This window comes from Pongo pygmaeus, chromosome 1 (genome assembly GCF_028885625.2).
Source record: "Pongo pygmaeus isolate AG05252 chromosome 1, NHGRI_mPonPyg2-v2.0_pri, whole genome shotgun sequence".
Classification (NCBI taxonomy): Eukaryota; Metazoa; Chordata; class Mammalia; order Primates; family Hominidae; genus Pongo; species Pongo pygmaeus.
In genome coordinates, this window is record NC_072373.2 from 184,446,236 (window position 1) to 184,463,920 (window position 17,685).

At 49.0% G+C, this 17,685-nt stretch overlaps 2 protein-coding genes across 25 annotated transcripts in view; one reads left to right on the plus strand and one right to left on the minus strand.

Annotated features, from left to right (window-relative positions):
• PIK3R3 (phosphoinositide-3-kinase regulatory subunit 3) overlaps window positions 1-6,582 on the plus strand; it is a 133,646-nt gene extending 127,064 nt beyond the window's left edge. For all 14 annotated transcript variants that reach the window (XM_054489668.1, XM_054489679.1, XM_054489695.2 and 11 more), the window contains 3 exons: window positions 112-186; window positions 649-819; window positions 2,850-6,582. In XM_054489668.1, the coding sequence (XP_054345643.1) occupies window positions 112-186; window positions 649-819; window positions 2,850-3,048 (445 nt within the window). In that variant the 3' untranslated portion in view covers window positions 3,049-6,582. The remainder of the gene's footprint in view (window positions 1-111; window positions 187-648; window positions 820-2,849) is intronic.
• A 4,040-nt stretch (window positions 6,583-10,622) lies between these two features.
• The window catches only part of MAST2 (microtubule associated serine/threonine kinase 2), a 231,660-nt gene continuing 224,597 nt past the window's right edge, over window positions 10,623-17,685 (minus strand). For 8 of the 11 annotated variants that reach the window (XM_054489590.2, XM_054489581.2, XM_054489571.2 and 5 more), the window contains 11 exons: window positions 17,233-17,334; window positions 16,864-16,986; window positions 16,579-16,688; window positions 16,056-16,210; window positions 15,522-15,805; window positions 15,229-15,423; window positions 14,348-14,574; window positions 14,034-14,156; window positions 12,816-12,952; window positions 12,487-12,680; window positions 10,623-12,207 (listed from right to left, as the gene is read on the minus strand). In XM_054489590.2, the coding sequence (XP_054345565.1) occupies window positions 10,679-12,207; window positions 12,487-12,680; window positions 12,816-12,952; window positions 14,034-14,156; window positions 14,348-14,574; window positions 15,229-15,423; window positions 15,522-15,805; window positions 16,056-16,210; window positions 16,579-16,688; window positions 16,864-16,986; window positions 17,233-17,334 (3,179 nt within the window). In that variant the 3' untranslated portion in view covers window positions 10,623-10,678. The remainder of the gene's footprint in view (window positions 12,208-12,486; window positions 12,681-12,815; window positions 12,953-14,033; window positions 14,157-14,347; window positions 14,575-15,228; window positions 15,424-15,521; window positions 15,806-16,055; window positions 16,211-16,578; window positions 16,689-16,863; window positions 16,987-17,232; window positions 17,335-17,685) is intronic. The other 3 variants (XM_054489601.2, XM_063665154.1, XM_063665162.1) reach the window with 2 other exon arrangements.

Consider the following 17,685-nt stretch of genomic DNA (forward strand, 5'->3'; position numbering starts at 1 on the left):
TAGGAAAAACAAGAGGTGTCTAGACTCTAGAAGTTTAGTTGGCTCAGACATACCTACTTTGTCCAGTCAGAGTTTGCATGGATACTGACACTGGTGTCTTTCCTCTGGCAGATGGCTTAATCACAAAGGAGTGAGACAGAAACGCCTGAATGTCTGGCTGGGAATTAAGAATGAGGATGCTGATGAGTAAGTTCTCTCTATACCTTTCTGTCAGAGGGCTTTGTTATCAATATAAGACATGCGCCTTGTTTATACGTGGTAAATATTGGTTGTCATTGTCACTTGAGGTCATTGAATCTAGAACTTTGACTGTCTTTTGAATTGAATTGCCTGAAGGTACCCTATAGGCACTGGGGTTCAGAGACCTGCCTCTGAACTCAAAATCTGGATGTGTAAGCTACTTTGAGCATAGCTACTGAGAATCTGGATGTAAAAGCACTTTTATTCAAATGTTCATATTTCAGCTTATTGGATGAAACATGAATTCTTTGCTTTATGCACCATAGCAAGTAATGAAGTTAACACCCAAATAATTGCAATTTTGCTTTGTCATTTGTGGTTTAAAGATTTAGAAGAGTGTTTTATTTATGAATTTGCTTTTAGATAGAAGTAACTTGTTAGAATAATATATTAATATTTAATTTTTAGGAACTATTTTATCAATGAGGAAGATGAAAACCTGCCCCATTATGATGAGAAAACCTGGTTTGTTGAGGATATCAATCGAGTACAAGCAGAGGACTTGCTTTATGGGAAACCTGATGGTGCATTCTTAATTCGTGAGAGTAGCAAGAAAGGATGCTATGCTTGTTCTGTGGTGTAAGTCTTCTCTGGGGATATAACCTTTTGAAGTCTTTTGCATCAATTAATATAAAATCAACCCCTCATAAAATTCAGATGAAATTAGTTAATGTACAGTAACGAGGACCCATGGCTCGGACCATAACTATTAGTACAAAAAAACCCAGCTTTATGAGAAATGATATCTGAAATTATCTTGGAGTTTTAATTTACATGGTAAGTAGATTAGGCCCTGCAGTAGTGCTGTTGGATTTCAGGTGTCTCTGAAAGGTAATGTGAGATCTTAAATTGAAAAAAAAAAAAAAATCACTTAATTGTTTAGTAGTATCCTGTATGTCTAGTATGGTCTCCAGTGTCAGATGAGGAAAGGCTTGATTAAATAGAACTGTTATTACTTCAGAAGGAAAACTCTATCTAAAATTTTAAATTACACATAATTCTGTTGATGTAGTGATAGAAAATGTGGACGTGTTTTCCATAAGATAATCATGTGACTTTTTTGAGAAAAGCCTATTTTCCTTTTAATGGAAAGTGAAATTTTGGGGATAACTAACTGTGCTTCAGTCAGATTTTTGCCTGACTTCTTCTTTAAGAAGGCAAACATCTTCACTGACAAAAGCCACACTTAGAAAAGAGTTATGATGGTGCCAGATATACTGGGTTCAACTCCTGGCTTACTGCTTACTAGCTGGGTAACCTTGGGTAAATTACTTAATCTTTCTTTGCCCAGTTTCCTTATCTGTAAAATAAGGATAATACCTACTTTAGGGTTGTTGTGAGGATTAAATGAGTTAATCTATGTAATACAATATGCTTTTAACAGTGCAGGGACATAAGAAGTAAATGTCACCTACTAATATGATGATGCTACTGATGGATGTGGCAGAAGGCAAACAAAGTGAGAAAATGATTGTGCCCTTAGAGGGCAAGGTGGAGAAGATAGACGAAAGGCATTCATATTAACAGACTTCTCAGTGCTTTATGTGATCATCTTGTTCATAGCGCTCTACTTCTATCATGGAGTCAGAGTTTGAATCCAAGTTTACCTGGTTTCAAAACCCACATTTTTCTATTGCACCAGGCTTTTTTCATTTCACCAAATATCCAAGATGAATAGAACCACTGTGAAATAAGTATCATTAGTAGGCTGTGCACATGTGGAAGCGTTAATTTTAGTGGAGAAAGAACGGATTGGGAGGTTTTGTGGAAAAGGTATCTGAGATGGACCTCAAAAAGATGAATGGGATGTCTTACGGGCAGAAAATGGGGGAGGAGTTGAAAAGTGCATTGGATTACTGTTATCCAAGGATAGAACTACTTGCAACATTTCATTTCTCCTTGACCTGGGCTGTTCAAGTTATCTGAGTGGAAATGTAGGCGAGAATGGTTCTTGTAAGACTTGGGATCTTCTAAGAATAATAAAAAGAAGGAAGGCAGTAAGCCTAGTCGCTCACTGTCACTCAGGTTATTGGGTGGCAGCCTGTAGGTTCAGGACTTGGCTGGAGTCCTTACATAAACTGATTAATCAAAAACTACCCTTGGCTGGGCGTGATGGCTCACACCTGTAATCCCAGCATTTTAATAGGCTAAGGCAGGAGGATTCCTTGAGCCCAGGAGTTCACGACCAGCCTGGGCAACATAGCAAGACCCCATTTCTACTAAAAATAAAAAAGTAGCTGGGCATGTGGCTCACACCTGTAGTCCCGGCTACTTGGGAAGCTGTGGTGGGAGGATCACTTGAGCCCAGGAGTTCGAGGCTGCAGTGAGCTGTAATCAAGCCACTGTACCCTAGCTTTCGTGATAGAGCGAGACCCTGTCTTAAAAAAAAAAAAAAAAGAAAGAAAGAAACCTTTAGATTTGTGGTTGTTTTAACACCCGTATCTGTGGCCAAGTCTGTAGGGGATGGGGGGAACGCAATTTTACAAGCTTTGCCTGGTTAACAAAAAATACTTATTTGCATAACAATTGCTCTCAGACTTCTGGCCATTTAGTGTCCCTTTATCTATTGTTACCTACCTTAACATTTCTTCTGTGGTTTGTCATTGCAGGGCCGATGGGGAAGTGAAGCACTGTGTGATCTACAGCACTGCTCGGGGCTATGGCTTTGCAGAGCCCTACAACCTGTATAGCTCTCTGAAGGAGCTAGTGCTCCATTACCAGCAGACATCCTTGGTTCAGCACAACGACTCCCTCAACGTCAGGCTTGCCTACCCTGTTCATGCACAGATGCCCTCGCTTTGCAGATAAAGAGGAAGTGGGAAGAGAGGTGGTTCTCTGGCATTTTTTTCTACAGTTTTTATTAGACTACGATGAGGGCATTCTTTCTACATAGACTGCTTGTTTTGCACAAGAAGTGATTTTGTGAATGTGAAGTGGAGAGGCCGAGCAGCAGCCGGCCGGGATGGAGGCATTAGAGGCCTGAGGTTCTCTAGGACTCAGCCATGCCGCTGCACTAACATACTAAGCTGGAAGATGTTTTTTTTGAAAGTCTATTTCATTGGGGTTTTTGTTTTGTTTAGCCAGGCACCCTCAACAGAATATTAGGCTTGATGGTTATAGCGGGTGGGGTTGTATTTGGAAGCCTCTGAAGAGGCCATGTCTTTTTTAAATCTAACTCTTGAGAGTGCAGCAGGGGCATGGCTCTGCTGGGAGTTCTGTTTTGCTTTGGCAGTCTCTCTTCCCCCCCCATGAAGAAAGCTGTTTTGTATTTGTGATAGAATGGGATTTGATGAAAAAGACAACCAAAGGAAAATGGGGAGGCTTGGGATTTCATTTAAATAATCTAAGCCAAGATGATAAAAAAAAAACCTTCAACTGAAGGTACTTTGTTTCTTACCAACATAATTTAGGCTTCAGCATCTCACCAGCCCCTCCCTCTGAAGAAGTATTATGTTCAGAAGCCAACAAAACAATGTTTGTTGCCAGACCAATGTTTGATGGGAAAACGTGGTACTCGTAGTTGAATGTATACTTCTGTACCAAAACTTGAACATAAAAAGACTAGAATTTGTGAGTTTTAGCAAACACTAAAATTGGTCAGTGTAACCCCTTCTGTCCTTCCTGCCTGTTTCTCTGAGATGAGGAATAGCATTCTTTTTGTGGGGATGGTGAGCTTTGAATCATAAAATGAAGTTGGTGCTTGTATGGTGTTTCCTTAGCCTAAAGAATGATCTGTTGTTTGAAACCTTTGTAACTTGTTTGTATGAGTAAAGAAAAGGTGCAATCCAGTGCTTTTAGGTGGCTTGATATACCAAATAACAGTATAGAACAACATTATTATATGTGCTTCCCCAAGTTTAAAGGCCCTGCAGAAATAGTAAACATGGTTTAATTTCCCTTCATCTCCCCTTCCTTTGCTGGATGGGGTTTTGGGAGCTATAGGTTGCTAAGGAGGGGAGTCAGATTGTGGTCAGGGGCCTCAGTAAATCACAGACCCAGGGGCCCTGTGGTCCAGGGTGAGAGTCATACCACATTACACATGTGCTTCCATACAGTGGTTTCTGAAGCTTTTGCAGGGAGAGAAGATGGCTTAGTGTTTAGACTGTTAGTAGAAGCCATCTGGAAGCTTTTCTCTTTGCCTTTTTTTGTGATCCTGCCATTAAGGCTATGTGCAGTCTGCTCTCATGCTCCAGTGGCCTTGATTTTAGGCCAGGAATCTTCTGCTCCATGTGGCTTAAGCCTTCCAGCTGAGTGAAGCTAGGCAAATGGAGTGGGGGCAGGCATCTATTCCTGCCTCCATCATGCCCCACACCCATCAGTCAACACTCATTTGACAAATAGAGTCCAGCTGCCTCTGAGCCAATCCTGGAACCATAGTAGGCTCAGAGTGAGTCAGCTGTTTGAACCCAAAGTTGTGCAGTCAGGCATCCTGGCTGAGCTAGAGAAGCCAGTACCTGCGTCTTGGTTTATAAGGCTTACAGCTAGGAAAGCTCTAGTTTTGGGGGTGAAAGAAAAATATTACTTTACCTGAGCACTTATTTCCATGACAGGGTCTAAAATATGGACCATGATGTAGACATAGATTTATAATTTTGGAAAAACCTCCAGTTACTAGGAAGGGAAGTGCTTATCTTTGGCTTTTTCTTGGTTACACTGCAGTTTCAGGATTGGGTGAGACAGAGACAAATGAACCCCCCTCTAAAGTCATTTAACTAATAGCCAGCACATCCCTTCCCCAAACTGTCGATTGAAATCTTAACTGAAAGTTTTACTGAATAATACCAAGCTAATTGCTGCTGGGCACACCTGGATGGCTTTGCACCTGGTGTTGAACCTGCTGAAGCAGGTGGATGCTCAAGATCACGTGCAAGGAATCCCTCCCATCTGGTACTAAAATTTCAGTGTGTTCTGAGTGTCTTTTAAACCAAAATGGAAATACAGATACATGCCTGTAGTATTCAATAATGTGTCTGCTCCTTGTTGGGCAGACACTGACGGTGTGCAGGGAGAGACCAAATACCATCTTTATCTACACTTGGGCTGGCTTGTGGAGAAGGGCTGCTTTTTTTCAGTCCTACATTCCTTCATTTTTTTTTCTTTTGTTTTTCGTTCTTGAATTCATTGTTTTGTGGGATCTAAGACCCAGGGGTCATTTGAGAGGTTTGACAGTATCTTTTCTGACCAGTTGCCTCATGACTTGCTTGACCCTGAGCCAGTGGAAATGGCATAGGGACCAGTCTACTACCCACTGGGCCTGGTGTGTAGAGGGGGAGAGGGTAGCAAGGTGCTTCTCTACGCCCATGACTTGGGAGCAGGTCTTGGCCTCCTTCATGAGAGTCTAGTGCCGTGTCCTGTCCCATGATCTGGACCCTGGGACTGTCTTGGCATCTTAACTGCAGTTTCAATGAGGCAGAGGGCAAAGAGAGACCAAGATCAGAGGGGTTCATTATACCCCTGGCTAGAGAACCCAGCTACTGACATGAAAGCAGCTTGGGGCTGGCTGGACACAGGTACTAGGCCCATCGTTTCCAGGTGACGCTTTCATCACAGAACAGTGCTGTCTCCACCTGGCCTTAGATGGCACGCCATGATTCGGGCCTGGATAGCTGCCTGTGTCCTTACCACTAATCTGGCCAAGAATGAGGCCCTCCCAACACTCTCACTCCGTCTCCAAGCCTTGATGGGACCTCCACTTAATTAGGCCTCATGTGCTTTGAAGAAGCTTTGAGAGCCAATGTGGTGTCTTCCACGGGTCTCCTCTTTTTTGCTACAGCGAATCAGCCCTATTTCTCTTAAACTGAGAATTGCACCTGGGCAATTCCTGTTTTCTAAGGCGGTCTCTGCTGCTAGTTAAGAACCCAGAGTAGGCCTCTGTGAGGCTTCAGTGGCCTCAGAAACCAGAGGGTCCAGATAGGGGGCCTGCTTGGGCCCTCTGCTGCCAACTGCTCAACCCTGCTTTAGCTCCAGCCACTTGTGGCAAACAAACAACCTCGTTTCCTTACAAATTCCAGCATGTGACTTTGGTGCCCTGTTACTTGTGAAATATCTATTCTGTTGTCTTTGATGTGTCCAAGAAAATTGGTGTAGTTTACGTAAAAATATCTGACAAGAAAGCCAACTGTATGTCTTGTGATGAGACAGTTCATAATGTAGTTCCTAGACCGCTTTACAAATTGTTCTTGTCACCAGATGCGTTCAGACATTGCTGTGCAATTATTGGGGAGGGTAGGGGGAAAGGCGAGAGGAGATACTTACTGGTCTTTTTGTTTAATACCTTCCCCAAGAGGGGACAGTCTGGCCAACTTGCTCCAGTAATGCAATAAAGACATTGCAATAAAGTAATTTTTTTGTCTTCATGCTATGAAGGAGTGGGCTGGGGGCAGAGTGGGGGTCAACAGAGATGAGTACTCATGTGTTGAACAGCCCTTGAAACTTCCAAACCTGCTCTCCAGTAAGCACCAAAAGACTAGTACTGGGGCTGAACTGGGGCAGCCAGAGGCTCTTTTCTTCCTAGGGGAGGACATTGACTCCAACTAGGCATGATGCCAGAGTCCTGTCCACCGAACACAGACACAGGAAGTCTCAGATACTGACTCTGAGAAAATTAAAACTGAATGCCATTTCCTCCACACCTCACTGCCCACTCCAGACTAATAAGCTGTTTATTGGTTCTCATATTTCTGCCGAGAATGAAAAGTGTTTCCACATTCTACTCTGGGGGAGGGGGAAATGGGCCCAGCTTTATAATCTATCCTCTTATTGCCCCAGGCCCTTGTCATCTCCTGCCAAGGCACACTGTTGAGCTTCCTGTATTCTGGGAACGTAATGAGCCAACATGTGATAACCTCTTGTTGCACAGGATATTGCAGCGCTCATCCATGTCTCAGGCCCCACCATGTGTACTCAATTACAAATAAGTCAGATTGGGCAGGGAACAGCCTGTTGTTCTAAGTGACCTTGCCTATGTCTTTTCTCCCCACTACACTTTAGCTACACAGCATCCCAAGACCACTGCCAGGAACTATGGATTTCTCCTAATCCCAGAGTTGTTCGCACTTCTGTGTTTAGGATGCTCAAATTCCTATCTCCTTCCCAGTTCTTTCTTCTGAACTCTACCTGCTGGCTGGATGTTTCCACTGGGCTCCTGGGTGTCTCACTGACACTTCAAACTTGTTTACTTGGGGCTGGGCGTGGTGGCTCACGCCTGTAATCCCAGCACTTTGGGAGGCCGAGGCGGGCGGATCACCTGAGGTCAGGAGTTCGAGAACAGCCTGGCCAACATGGTGAAACCCCATCTCTACTAAAAGTACAAAAATTAGCTGGGCATGCTAGCATGCACCTGTAATCTCAGCTACTCAGGAGGCTGAGGCATGAGAATTGCTTGAACCTGGGATGCAGGGGTTGTAGTGAGCCGAGGCCGCGCCACTGCTCTCCAGCCTGGGCAATGGAGTGAGACTCCGTCTCAAAAAAACAAACTTGTTTACTTGGCAGAAAAAGTATGATTGGCTATGAATTCCCTCACCTTCCTACCACCAAACCTACAATCTTAGCTATATCTGCATAACTATTCTCCCTCCCATCTATTAAATTACAATAGTTCCCTCCAACTAAAGCCAGTCCTTCCACATGTATTTTGGAATCTATTTTCTTCCACCTCAGGAATCTCCCAAGATTAAGATCAATTCTTTCTCTTACTTCAACTGGATCATTTCCATTGACATTTAAACATGGTTGGTTGTTTCTCATTCTACTCCCCTAATCCCTACTCTATCATCCCATATACCTTTATCTCTTTTCTCCTCTTCAAAGCCAAGCCTTTGGAAAGAGCTGTCTTAAATCTCCTTATTTCCCCATCTCAAATATTTCAGTACTGGTTCCACCACTGTTTGAAACTGCTTTTCTTGATGCCTTCAATAACCATCACTGTTAACTATCCTTTCCATGGAAAGCTCCTTCATGGACTCTATCACAACTCACTAATCTAATATTATTCTGATATCTGACTGTTCTTTTACATCTCCTGGGTTCCTTCAGTTCTCACTTAATGCCATTTTACCTGGCAGTTTTATCCACAGCCACGAATCCACCTACCATCTCTAGGCTGATTACATCGGTTTATTTCACTTGCCCAGACCTCTATTGGAAGCTACTTCATATTTAGCGTATGGAATGCAGCACTGAACTACTTAGCCCTGGTTCTCTTCCTTGTTTCTTATTTCAGTGAATGGAAATACAATTCATCTGGTTATGTAAGTCAAAAATGTAGTCATCATCCTTGATAGCCCTCTGCTTCATACCCAAAGTCCTTCACCAAGTATCAATCAAAACACCACTTCTAACTTCACTGCTTCACTACCATCTGCACCCTTCATCCTGGAAGGTCCCCCTTCTTCCATTCTTGTCCCCCTCAGATCCATTCTCATTATAGCAACCAGTCATCTTTTCAAAATACAAATCTGAACCTATGTAAAACATTAAATAAGTCTCCATTGATCTTAGGGTGAATTACAAAATTAGATGGTCTGGCTTCTCCCTGATTAAGGATCTCATTCCCCATCTTCAGTTTTTCACTGGCTCTATCCCCTCAGCTAGTGCCAGTATCTCGGGACTTCTTCATCATTCTGTGTTATGTTCCCTGGACAGTTCTCATCTCCTGTGGCTTTCATTACCCTCTACTTCCTGATAGCTCCCAAATCTAGATGTCCAGCTTCCCACTCTTTCCTTCCTTACCTCCTCACTGTTGCTGTTGTAGTTCAGACCACCAAGATGGGTCACTACATCATCCTCTGTGGTACACTCACTCCACTCCAGCCTCTCTATACTGCAGCCAGAGTGGTCTTCCTAAAACAAATGATAATACCACTTCCCCGAAGTTATCTTTTAGAAACTCTTCACTACCCTCAGGATAATCCCACCAGTTTCTCAAGGGGAACACCACTGACACTGGGGCAGTTGCCCAATGTGGTATAGGATGTTTAGCATCTCTGTGCTTCCTCCTCCCATCCCCATTTCCAACCCTCCAGGAGGGCAGTTCCCAACATCCTTTTCACCTGTGGTGCGGTACTTCTGACCAGATCCCTACATGCACGGGGCACTTGCTCCCTCACCCATGCCCCTGCCATTCTCCAGCTCACAACCTGTGATCTGTCTGCCCAGGTCCCAGTACATTAGCCCAGGGTTCGCTGTGAATGAATGAACAAGCGGAGAGGACTAGAAGGCCGAGGGGCCAAATATCTGCACAAATGGGCTCTGCCACTGTGGATACAGTGCGCCATCTGGTGGCCACAGCCTTCCCAGGCAATGGCCCAGAGGCATTTTCATCTCCAGGCCTCCTAACACGTCTTCTTCAGACCTAGGCACTGGATTGTGGGACGATCAGTGCAACCAGTGCAAGACAGTTTCTCAAGTCCTCCATCACTATGGAGACAAAGCCTTGGTACTCTACCAAGCCCCACTGCCTGCCCTGTGATGCCACCTCCTGACTCCCCTGGCACTGGTCCCACTTTTATGTCCTCCCCCTTCCTCCCACACTACCATCAAATGAAGTTTCTACTCAATGCGGGCTGCACACACAATGTCCATCCACCTCCAGTGCTGAGGCCTCTACCTGCAACAGCCCAGGAAGAGCTCACTGGCTACAATCATGAAGGGCTTCTTACTAAATATGACTGGCAGCTTTCTGTTTTAATCTCACCCTCACCTTGGCATTTATCAAGTTAACTTCTCCGTCCATTTTAAAACTCCTCCCACAGACTTTATGACTCTTCTGGTTGCTGCTTCTGTCTTCTATCTCAAACACACCCAAAGTTAAACTCTGCCTCACTTCTTCCCCTCCTCATTTCCTGGCTGAGGCAATCCAAGTTAGGAGAGACATGTGAGTTCTGGAGTCCAAGGGAGACCTACGTTCTAACCCCAGTTCTACCCAAGCTACTGTATTACCATGGGCATCAAAGTCTGAGTGCCCTTATCTATGAAGGAATTTTAGTTGCTACATGTATTTTCTGGTTACCCATCACCTTCACAAAGTCAAATCTCCTGGAAGACCATTAGACATGGCCCTTGCCTCACTTGCCAGACCCATTTCTACTTTGAATTATCTTTGGTTCCTTGAATATGCCAGGTATACTGTATGTGCTAAACGTTGCCTGGACAGCCTTTCTTAAGCCAACCTCCACTCTTCCACACCCAGCAAACTACTACCTATCATCTATTCTTCATGTTTGAGCTCAAATGTCAAAGCCTTTGGGAAGTCAAGCTGGGTTAGGTGGCCCTCCCCTGATGGTGGAAACTGTTTTATTCACCACTATGTTCCCAGCAGCAACACAGGACCTAGTTACATGTGGGTTGACTGAAGGAAAACAAGCAAGCAAAAGACATAAAGATGGTTTCCAGGAGCATATATTACACAGGTCTGAGTGCAAGAAATGGCAAACAACTGCTATGTTTGCTTTAAAAGCTCATCTGGAACCAATGCCAAATCCCGATGCTTTTGATGGCCCCCTGGTTCTTGGCCCCTCCAGAGACTGGGCTCAGACTTTTGGGTGAGGGGGTAGCCTCGGCATGGAACGTCCTGCCTTCTGTCACCTGAGGCATCAGGCACTTGGGTGATGCTCAGGGCTGGATCCTCTTTCACTGCTTGTGCACACTCAGACTCCCATAGCCAGCCCTGGCTGGGATCCTCATAAGGTGGATGGGCCAGTCTGGGGGCACTAGGTGGCTGTGTCTTCCCCTGCTCCCTGGGAGACAGGTTCTTAGGGTGGGCTGGAGTTGTGGTTTCCAAATCCTGGAGGTTGGCTAGCCCACCTGCCATGGTTGCCTTTCTGCTTGGGGATGCCCTGTCTGGGCCCTCAATAAGGGATTTCCAGGATGACATGCCCAGCTTCCCAGAGGTGGAGCTGGGAGGAGAGCAACTGCTGGTGGGGGTGAGTCCCAAAGTGCTGGGAGAAAGTGCTGTTAGTGCCTGGGTGTGGAGGTGCTGTGTCTTCCAGCAACCTTCAGGAGGGATGGGGTCTGTGGCTCCAGACCTACCCAGGTTGGGGCCTGGTGAGGAGGAGCTGGCAGCCTCCTCAACGGCTTGTGGGCTCCCGAGCCTCCTGTGGGGACCACTGGGACTTTCCATTCTGGGAGGCCCCAGTTTGATCCCTGTCAATAGGCTTGGGACCACTGGGCCCGGGCTCCTAGGGTCTCTGGACGGGAAAGGATCCTCTTCCCCACTCTCTCCTGCTCCTTTGGGGGCCGCACTCTGGCTCACTTCTGGGTGAGGTGCCAAGCTCAGCTCCTGTGCACCCTGGCTGTTCTCAGGCCCCTCCTCGGTGTCGTCCTCTGAGGAGTCCACCTCACGAATGGCTTCTTGCTTCTGCAGCGACTCCCGTCGTTCAGCTCGGTCCTGCCGGAGGGTGCCTAGGGCCCGTGAGGGAGCAGGCTGCAGCACCCCCTTCCCTGGCAGGGCCCCCTTGCCAGATAGCACACCCCTGGCTCCAACTACCTCCAGAGGGCTCACTTCCCTGGGCGGCAGTTCCTTCTTTAGTTCAGAGTGGGGCAGGTCAAGGCTGTGCTTGCGAGAAGTGGCTAGCTTCTTCTCGGAAGCGGCAAGTGCTGCTGCCAGTTTCTCAGCCGACTGCACCCTCTTGAGTAGTGGTGAACGGGGTGGCTCCGCACTCTTGGGCCGCGAGAGTTGCCTACCCAGGGGAGGTGACAAGTGAAGCTTTGTGGGAAAGGCCTGGGCTACATGGCCAGACAGGGGCGATGGGGACCGCTGAGGTGAAGCTGCTGGGGGTGGGGGAGAAGGGGTGTGGGCCAGTGGTGACAGTGGGATGCTGCCTGCTGACTTGCGCCGTGGAGAGCGGTACTGGCGTTGGAGCTTGGGTGCCAGACCGTGGAGGGAGCTGGGCCGTGTGTGCCCAGAGCCGGCTGGGGAACTGGGCACGCTGGAGCTGGGGGAGCTGCTCTGTGATGAATTCCCTCCCACTTTGTACAGAGACAGACAGACAGACAGACAGACAGACAAAAGCAGAGCAGTGTTAGCTGTTAGAAGTGATTCAAGGGCAAGACAGGGCTTAGCCCTGTTATGTCCCAGAAACCAAGCTACCCCCTTCCCCATCAATTAATTCCTCCCTAAGACTACAGGATCTTTCAGGGGGTGGGCTAAATGAGAGATTCAGAGTGGGATCTGTGAGAAGCACACAGGGCCTAGGAACTTTCCTATTTCCCAGGGGTTGTCACTGATCTGCAGGGAGCCCTTCGTACCTGAATGCACAGCATCGGGGGTCACCCGGTAGCCTTGAGTGGGAGACCGGGGGGAAAGGCTGTGGCTGTGTGTGGGAGAGCCTGGCCCACTCTCCCCTGATGACAAGGAGCGGTTAAGGGAAGAAAGGCTGCGGCTGGTATGGAGCAGGGATGCTTGCTTGGTGATCTTGCGGAACAGGGAGCTCCTTTTTCTGCTGCGGGGATAAGGGTCAAAGGCTGAGTTGGTGCAGTGAGCACAGCACACACTGGACCCCCCAGGGCCAAGGCACCTACCACGTACCAGCACTCATGTGGCTCAGAGAAAACCCTCTGGACTGCGCCTGGCTCACCTTTCTTGCCCATCTTTGCCGCGGCTCCTCTTGCTCCTTCGGGCCATCTTGGCCTTGTAGCTGCCCTTCCGAGCTGGCCCCACTTTAATGGATGTGTTCTCCAGGGGAGTTGTTGAAATGGCCACCTTGTTTCCACTCTGGGGAGCAGAGCATGAGGCCTAGGCTAAGCTGGAGCCATATTCTTGCCCCTTCCCTCCCCCAATCCTTCCCTCCTGGCATGGCTGTACCATAGCTCCAGCTCTTGCCCCTGCAGCAACACATCTGAACCATAGGCCTATATTATTGTCTTCACAGATGAGGAAATGGCTCCCATTGGAGCCCCAGAGTGGTTTGGGGTAAGAAGGTAGAAAACAGGCTAACCCGTCCCATTTTGCAGCCCTACCCACAGCTCAGAAGGATCCCTGGGCCTTAGTCAGGGAAGGTACTGCCTTGTGGAGAAAACTCTCTGTTGTGCCACATTCAAGTTCTGTGTGTACCTACATCTTTTTTTTTTTTAAGACAGAGTCTCACTCTGTCACCCAGGCTGGAGTGCAGTGGTGCGATCTCAGCTCACTGCAACCTCTGCCTCCTGGGTTCAAGCACTTCTCCTGCCTCAGCCTCCCAAGTAGCTGGGATTACAGGCATGTGCTACCACACTCGGCTAATTTTTTTTTTTTTTTTTTTTTTTGGAAACAGAGTCTCGCTGTGCCTCCCAAGCTGGAGTGCAGTGGTATGATCTCAGCTCACTGCAAACTGCCTTTCGGGTTCAAGCGATTCTCCTTCCTCAGCCTCCCGAGTAGCTGGGATTACAAGTGCCTACCACCACGCTTGGCTAATTTTTGTATTTTTAGTAGAGACAGAGTTTTGCCATGTTGGGCAGGCTGATCTTAAACTCCTGACCACAGGTGATCCACCCGCCTTGGCCTCCCAAAGTGCTGGGATTACAGGCGTGAGCCACCACACCCAGGCATTTTTTTTTTTTGTATTTTTAGTAAAGGCAGGGTTTCACCATGTTGGCTAGGCTGGTCTCGAACTTCTGGTCTCAAGTGATCCACCTGCTGCAGCCTCCCAAAGTGTTGGGATTACAGGCATGAGCCACTGCGCCCGGCTTGTGTGTACCTACATCCATACTCGGTGTAGATGTGTGTGCACCCAACTCACCCACTCCCCTAACGGCCATCACAGACTCACAGGCTGAGGTCATTCAGGGACCATGCAGGCAGCATGCCCAGCACTAACCTTCAGGATCAGCTCCACCACCTCCGTGTGCACCAGGCCATGCACAGGCTCCCCATTGACATGGGTGATGAGGTCACCTTGACGAAGCCCTGCCTCGCTGGCCGGACCTCCATCCTCCACGTGCTGCCCCAGGAAGAGAACAGTACTCAGACTGGAGCCTGAACACGAAGTATGGGGCCTCGTTCTGGACATTAAGCTGTGAGCCCCTTCACCACCACCCTTTGACCCCCGAGCAGGGACAGATGGGCTCCACAAAGGGGAAGCTGGAAGGATGATGAAGCAGGGAGACAGCAGGTCTGGATGGTCAGACATACCCACACCATATGGTGCACGGTGTAGACATCGGAGTCACCCATGTAGACGCGAATGGCCCGCAGGGTGAAGCCATACTTCTTGCCAGCTCGGTGGATAATGATGGGAGGCCTCATGCTGCCAAGGGCTGGCAAGAAGTCCCTACTTGGAGAAGAGTCCCGGGATGATGGGTTGGACGACTGAGAATGTGGGGACATAGGGCTGGCCAACGGGGAGCAGGTGTGGTGTTCTGGAGAAGGAGAAGCCAGGACTTAGTGGGTCAGAGGGCCTTGGCCTGGCCCCCGGTCCAGTCTGTTGATGTCAGCACAACTCTAGTCACAGACAGAGCCTGAGCCCAGGTCCATTTTCCCCACAGCCCCTGACCTGTGAAGCTCTCTCACGTGTCCAGACCCCAAGAGACGGTGGTGGTGATGAGAAATGGCAGCTAGCATTTATGTGTGTATCAGGGACTGTATAAGCTTGTCATACATATTTAAATGTCACAATTAACCTATGAGCTGGCCACTATTATATCCACATTTTTGGAAGAGAAACTTGAGGCTTAGAGGAGTTAAGCAACTTGCTCAAGGTCAAGAGCCTGTTAGTGATGGAGCCAGGATTTGAGTGTGAGCTCTCTGCCCCAAAGCCTGCACTTGTGACATGGTGCTCTCCTGCCTTCTGGCACATGTATACACAACCCCAGACACCAATACACACCTTCAGAGACCACAGTCTCTCAGATCCCTGCTTAACACACACACACACACCCCTTCAGAGACCACAGTCTCTCAGATCCCTGCTTAACACAGACACACACACCCCTGCCACGTGCAGAACCCTGCCAAGGCCTAGAGATTCCAAGGCCCTTTCTGTGAGTTTTATCCTAGCTCCCCAGGGGCCTCACCCGATGGAATGAGGAGTGAGAGGGCTGTGGCTGAGGCGGACTTGATCACTTTGTTGACAGGGCGAGCGGTGCGCTTCTCTGTTGAGTCCCCAGAGAGCAGCCGGTGGCGGGCCCTACGCACAGCCAGGTCACTGATGGCCTTGGCTGTGGCTCCCTCAGCCAGCTGTGGGGTCCCACGGCCTCGGGTCTCCATAGCTGTAGGCCCAAGTGAGCAGTGAGACCCGTGATGCTGCTGAGCCTCCCCCCTGCGGTATCCTCCAGCTTAGGTCCTTTGGCCACCCACTGGGCCATACCTGGACTGGAACCACTGCTCCGACCCACAGCTTCCTCATCCAGCTTCGGCCGCTGCTCCCCCGAGGGTTCAGTGACAGGCCCAGATACCCCCTCTCCAGAGGGGGGTGTCAGGACCCATATACCCTCCTGTGGTTGCCTCCTGAGGGTGCTGCTGGCCTCCTCAGGGCCCTCTGGGAACCGAGGCGCATCCAGGAGGCCCGAGCAGCGGCGTCGCACTGTCATTGGAGGGCTTGAGTCACTCTCTGTGTGGGACGACTCAGACACTGACAGCCGCTTCCGTAATCTATGAGACACAAGGCCTGGGGTGAGATGACCCAGGTGGTCCCCCTCCTCCTGCCAGGTCTCCTTAGGGGTTATAGTAACACAAGGGTTACAGTAACAGAACTTTCCTCCGCAGACATTTCTCCAGGAGCCACCCTTGTGAATGCCCCCTCCCTGCCACCTGCACTCCTTGGCATCGGAATCTCTCCCATGATCTGTGACAATGCAGGGATAGCTGTGTCGCCCACCCTGGGTGAACTCTGGGTACTCACATCTCAGGGGAGCCAATCACCCAGCTCCGGTCTCGGCCTTTGAGCCCTGCCAGGCCATCTGAGCGGTCCTCCTTCTCCTCACTCAGGCTGCGCTTGGTCGGCGGTGGTGTCCGGCGCTCCTCGAGCAGTGAGAGCCGCTCCATGCTGCTGTACACCTGTGGGCACAGGGGATGCGCTGGGGATGGGCTCTGGCAGCCGTACCTCGCAAGTGGCATAAAGCGTCCTTGGCATCGGAAACCTAGGAATTTGAACCAGTTGGCTCCTTCCCTCTTCCACACACCCCTGCTGAATATTTGGGGAAGCGGTTATTCCATTGATCTGACCTGGCATCTCATGTCAGGGACTGCAGTGGTTCTAGAAGCACCTATATATAGCTATATGTAGCCCCAGCCCTTGGCTCCTCTTTTTCTAGAGGTGGCCCCAACCCCAACTCCCTGAGCCTGCCCCAGGAGTGCCCTTTGACAGGCCCTCTTCTTCTAATCCTCCAGCCTGTTCTGCCCATTCTGGGCCTCCTCAGTCACACCTTGCTGAACCTTGGAGAGCAGGAAGAGAACTGGCGGATCTCAAGGCAGCCATCCTCACTCACTTCTTCCTCATCCTCCGAGTCCATGTGGTGGTATCGCTCTGAGCGGGCTGGGCCAGACATAAAGGACACTTTCCTTCAGAGCCCTGCTGGTGGCCTCCTTGTGACCCCATTAGATTTCAGCAGAGCCCTGAGAAGTTGCTCCCAATGCAAGTTAAGTGCGCACAGGTGTTTCTAGGCAAACAGGTAGGACCCATCCTCCACCCCACCCATCGGTGGCCTTACTGTCAAAATAGCTAGTATCGTCCTCTGACTCCAACTGAGGAATAAATTCAGCCTTCTGGCGGAGAAGTCCTGTCCAGTCCAGACCAGTAAAGAATGGGTGCTGCTTCACCTCATAGGCACTGCCTGTGGACAGGGAGGGCATGGGCCACATGGAGTCCAGGTCAGCAAATCTAGTAAGAAGCCAGACCTTCAGAAGCTATACCTAGGGGATCAGCTCAAGCATCTTCCCTTTTCTGCCTACAGAGAGCAGGGCAGAGTTTCAGGATCCAGAGGGGCTGCCCGTAACTGAAGCCTGAACCTCCAGGGTACGTGACCCAGCCTCCCTTACCCCTCTTCCAAGTAGTGAGAAGTTAGCGGGGTCTGCCCTACCTGTGCCCAGTCTCTCCAGAGGGTTCTGGTGGAGCAGTTTGGAGGTGAGGTCCTGGGCGTCTGGGGGCAGTGCATCATCACCCTCAGGCCACACAATCTCATCTGAAGTCATCAGGGGTGAGAGGGAAAGGAGAAATTGTGCGTAGAGTGGAGAGATGCAGAAGAGGGTCCCAGAACAGTGAAAGGAAAGGAGGCAAAAAGGACCCAGCCCGGAGCCCCTGAAAGCCTTGCCTGGGACCCCAGTCCTTAAATTCTATAGGTTCCTAGACCATAGCTTGATCTCTGATCCACAGCAGGCACTGCAAAGCTCTAGCTCACCCTGCTTTTATACTCCACAAAACATACAGACATACCCCTCACACTTATGGGATGTGCACATACACAGACAGGAACACACAGGTGTATATGGGAGACATGGGAAGCCCCAGGGGACACAGTGTGCACATGTATGTA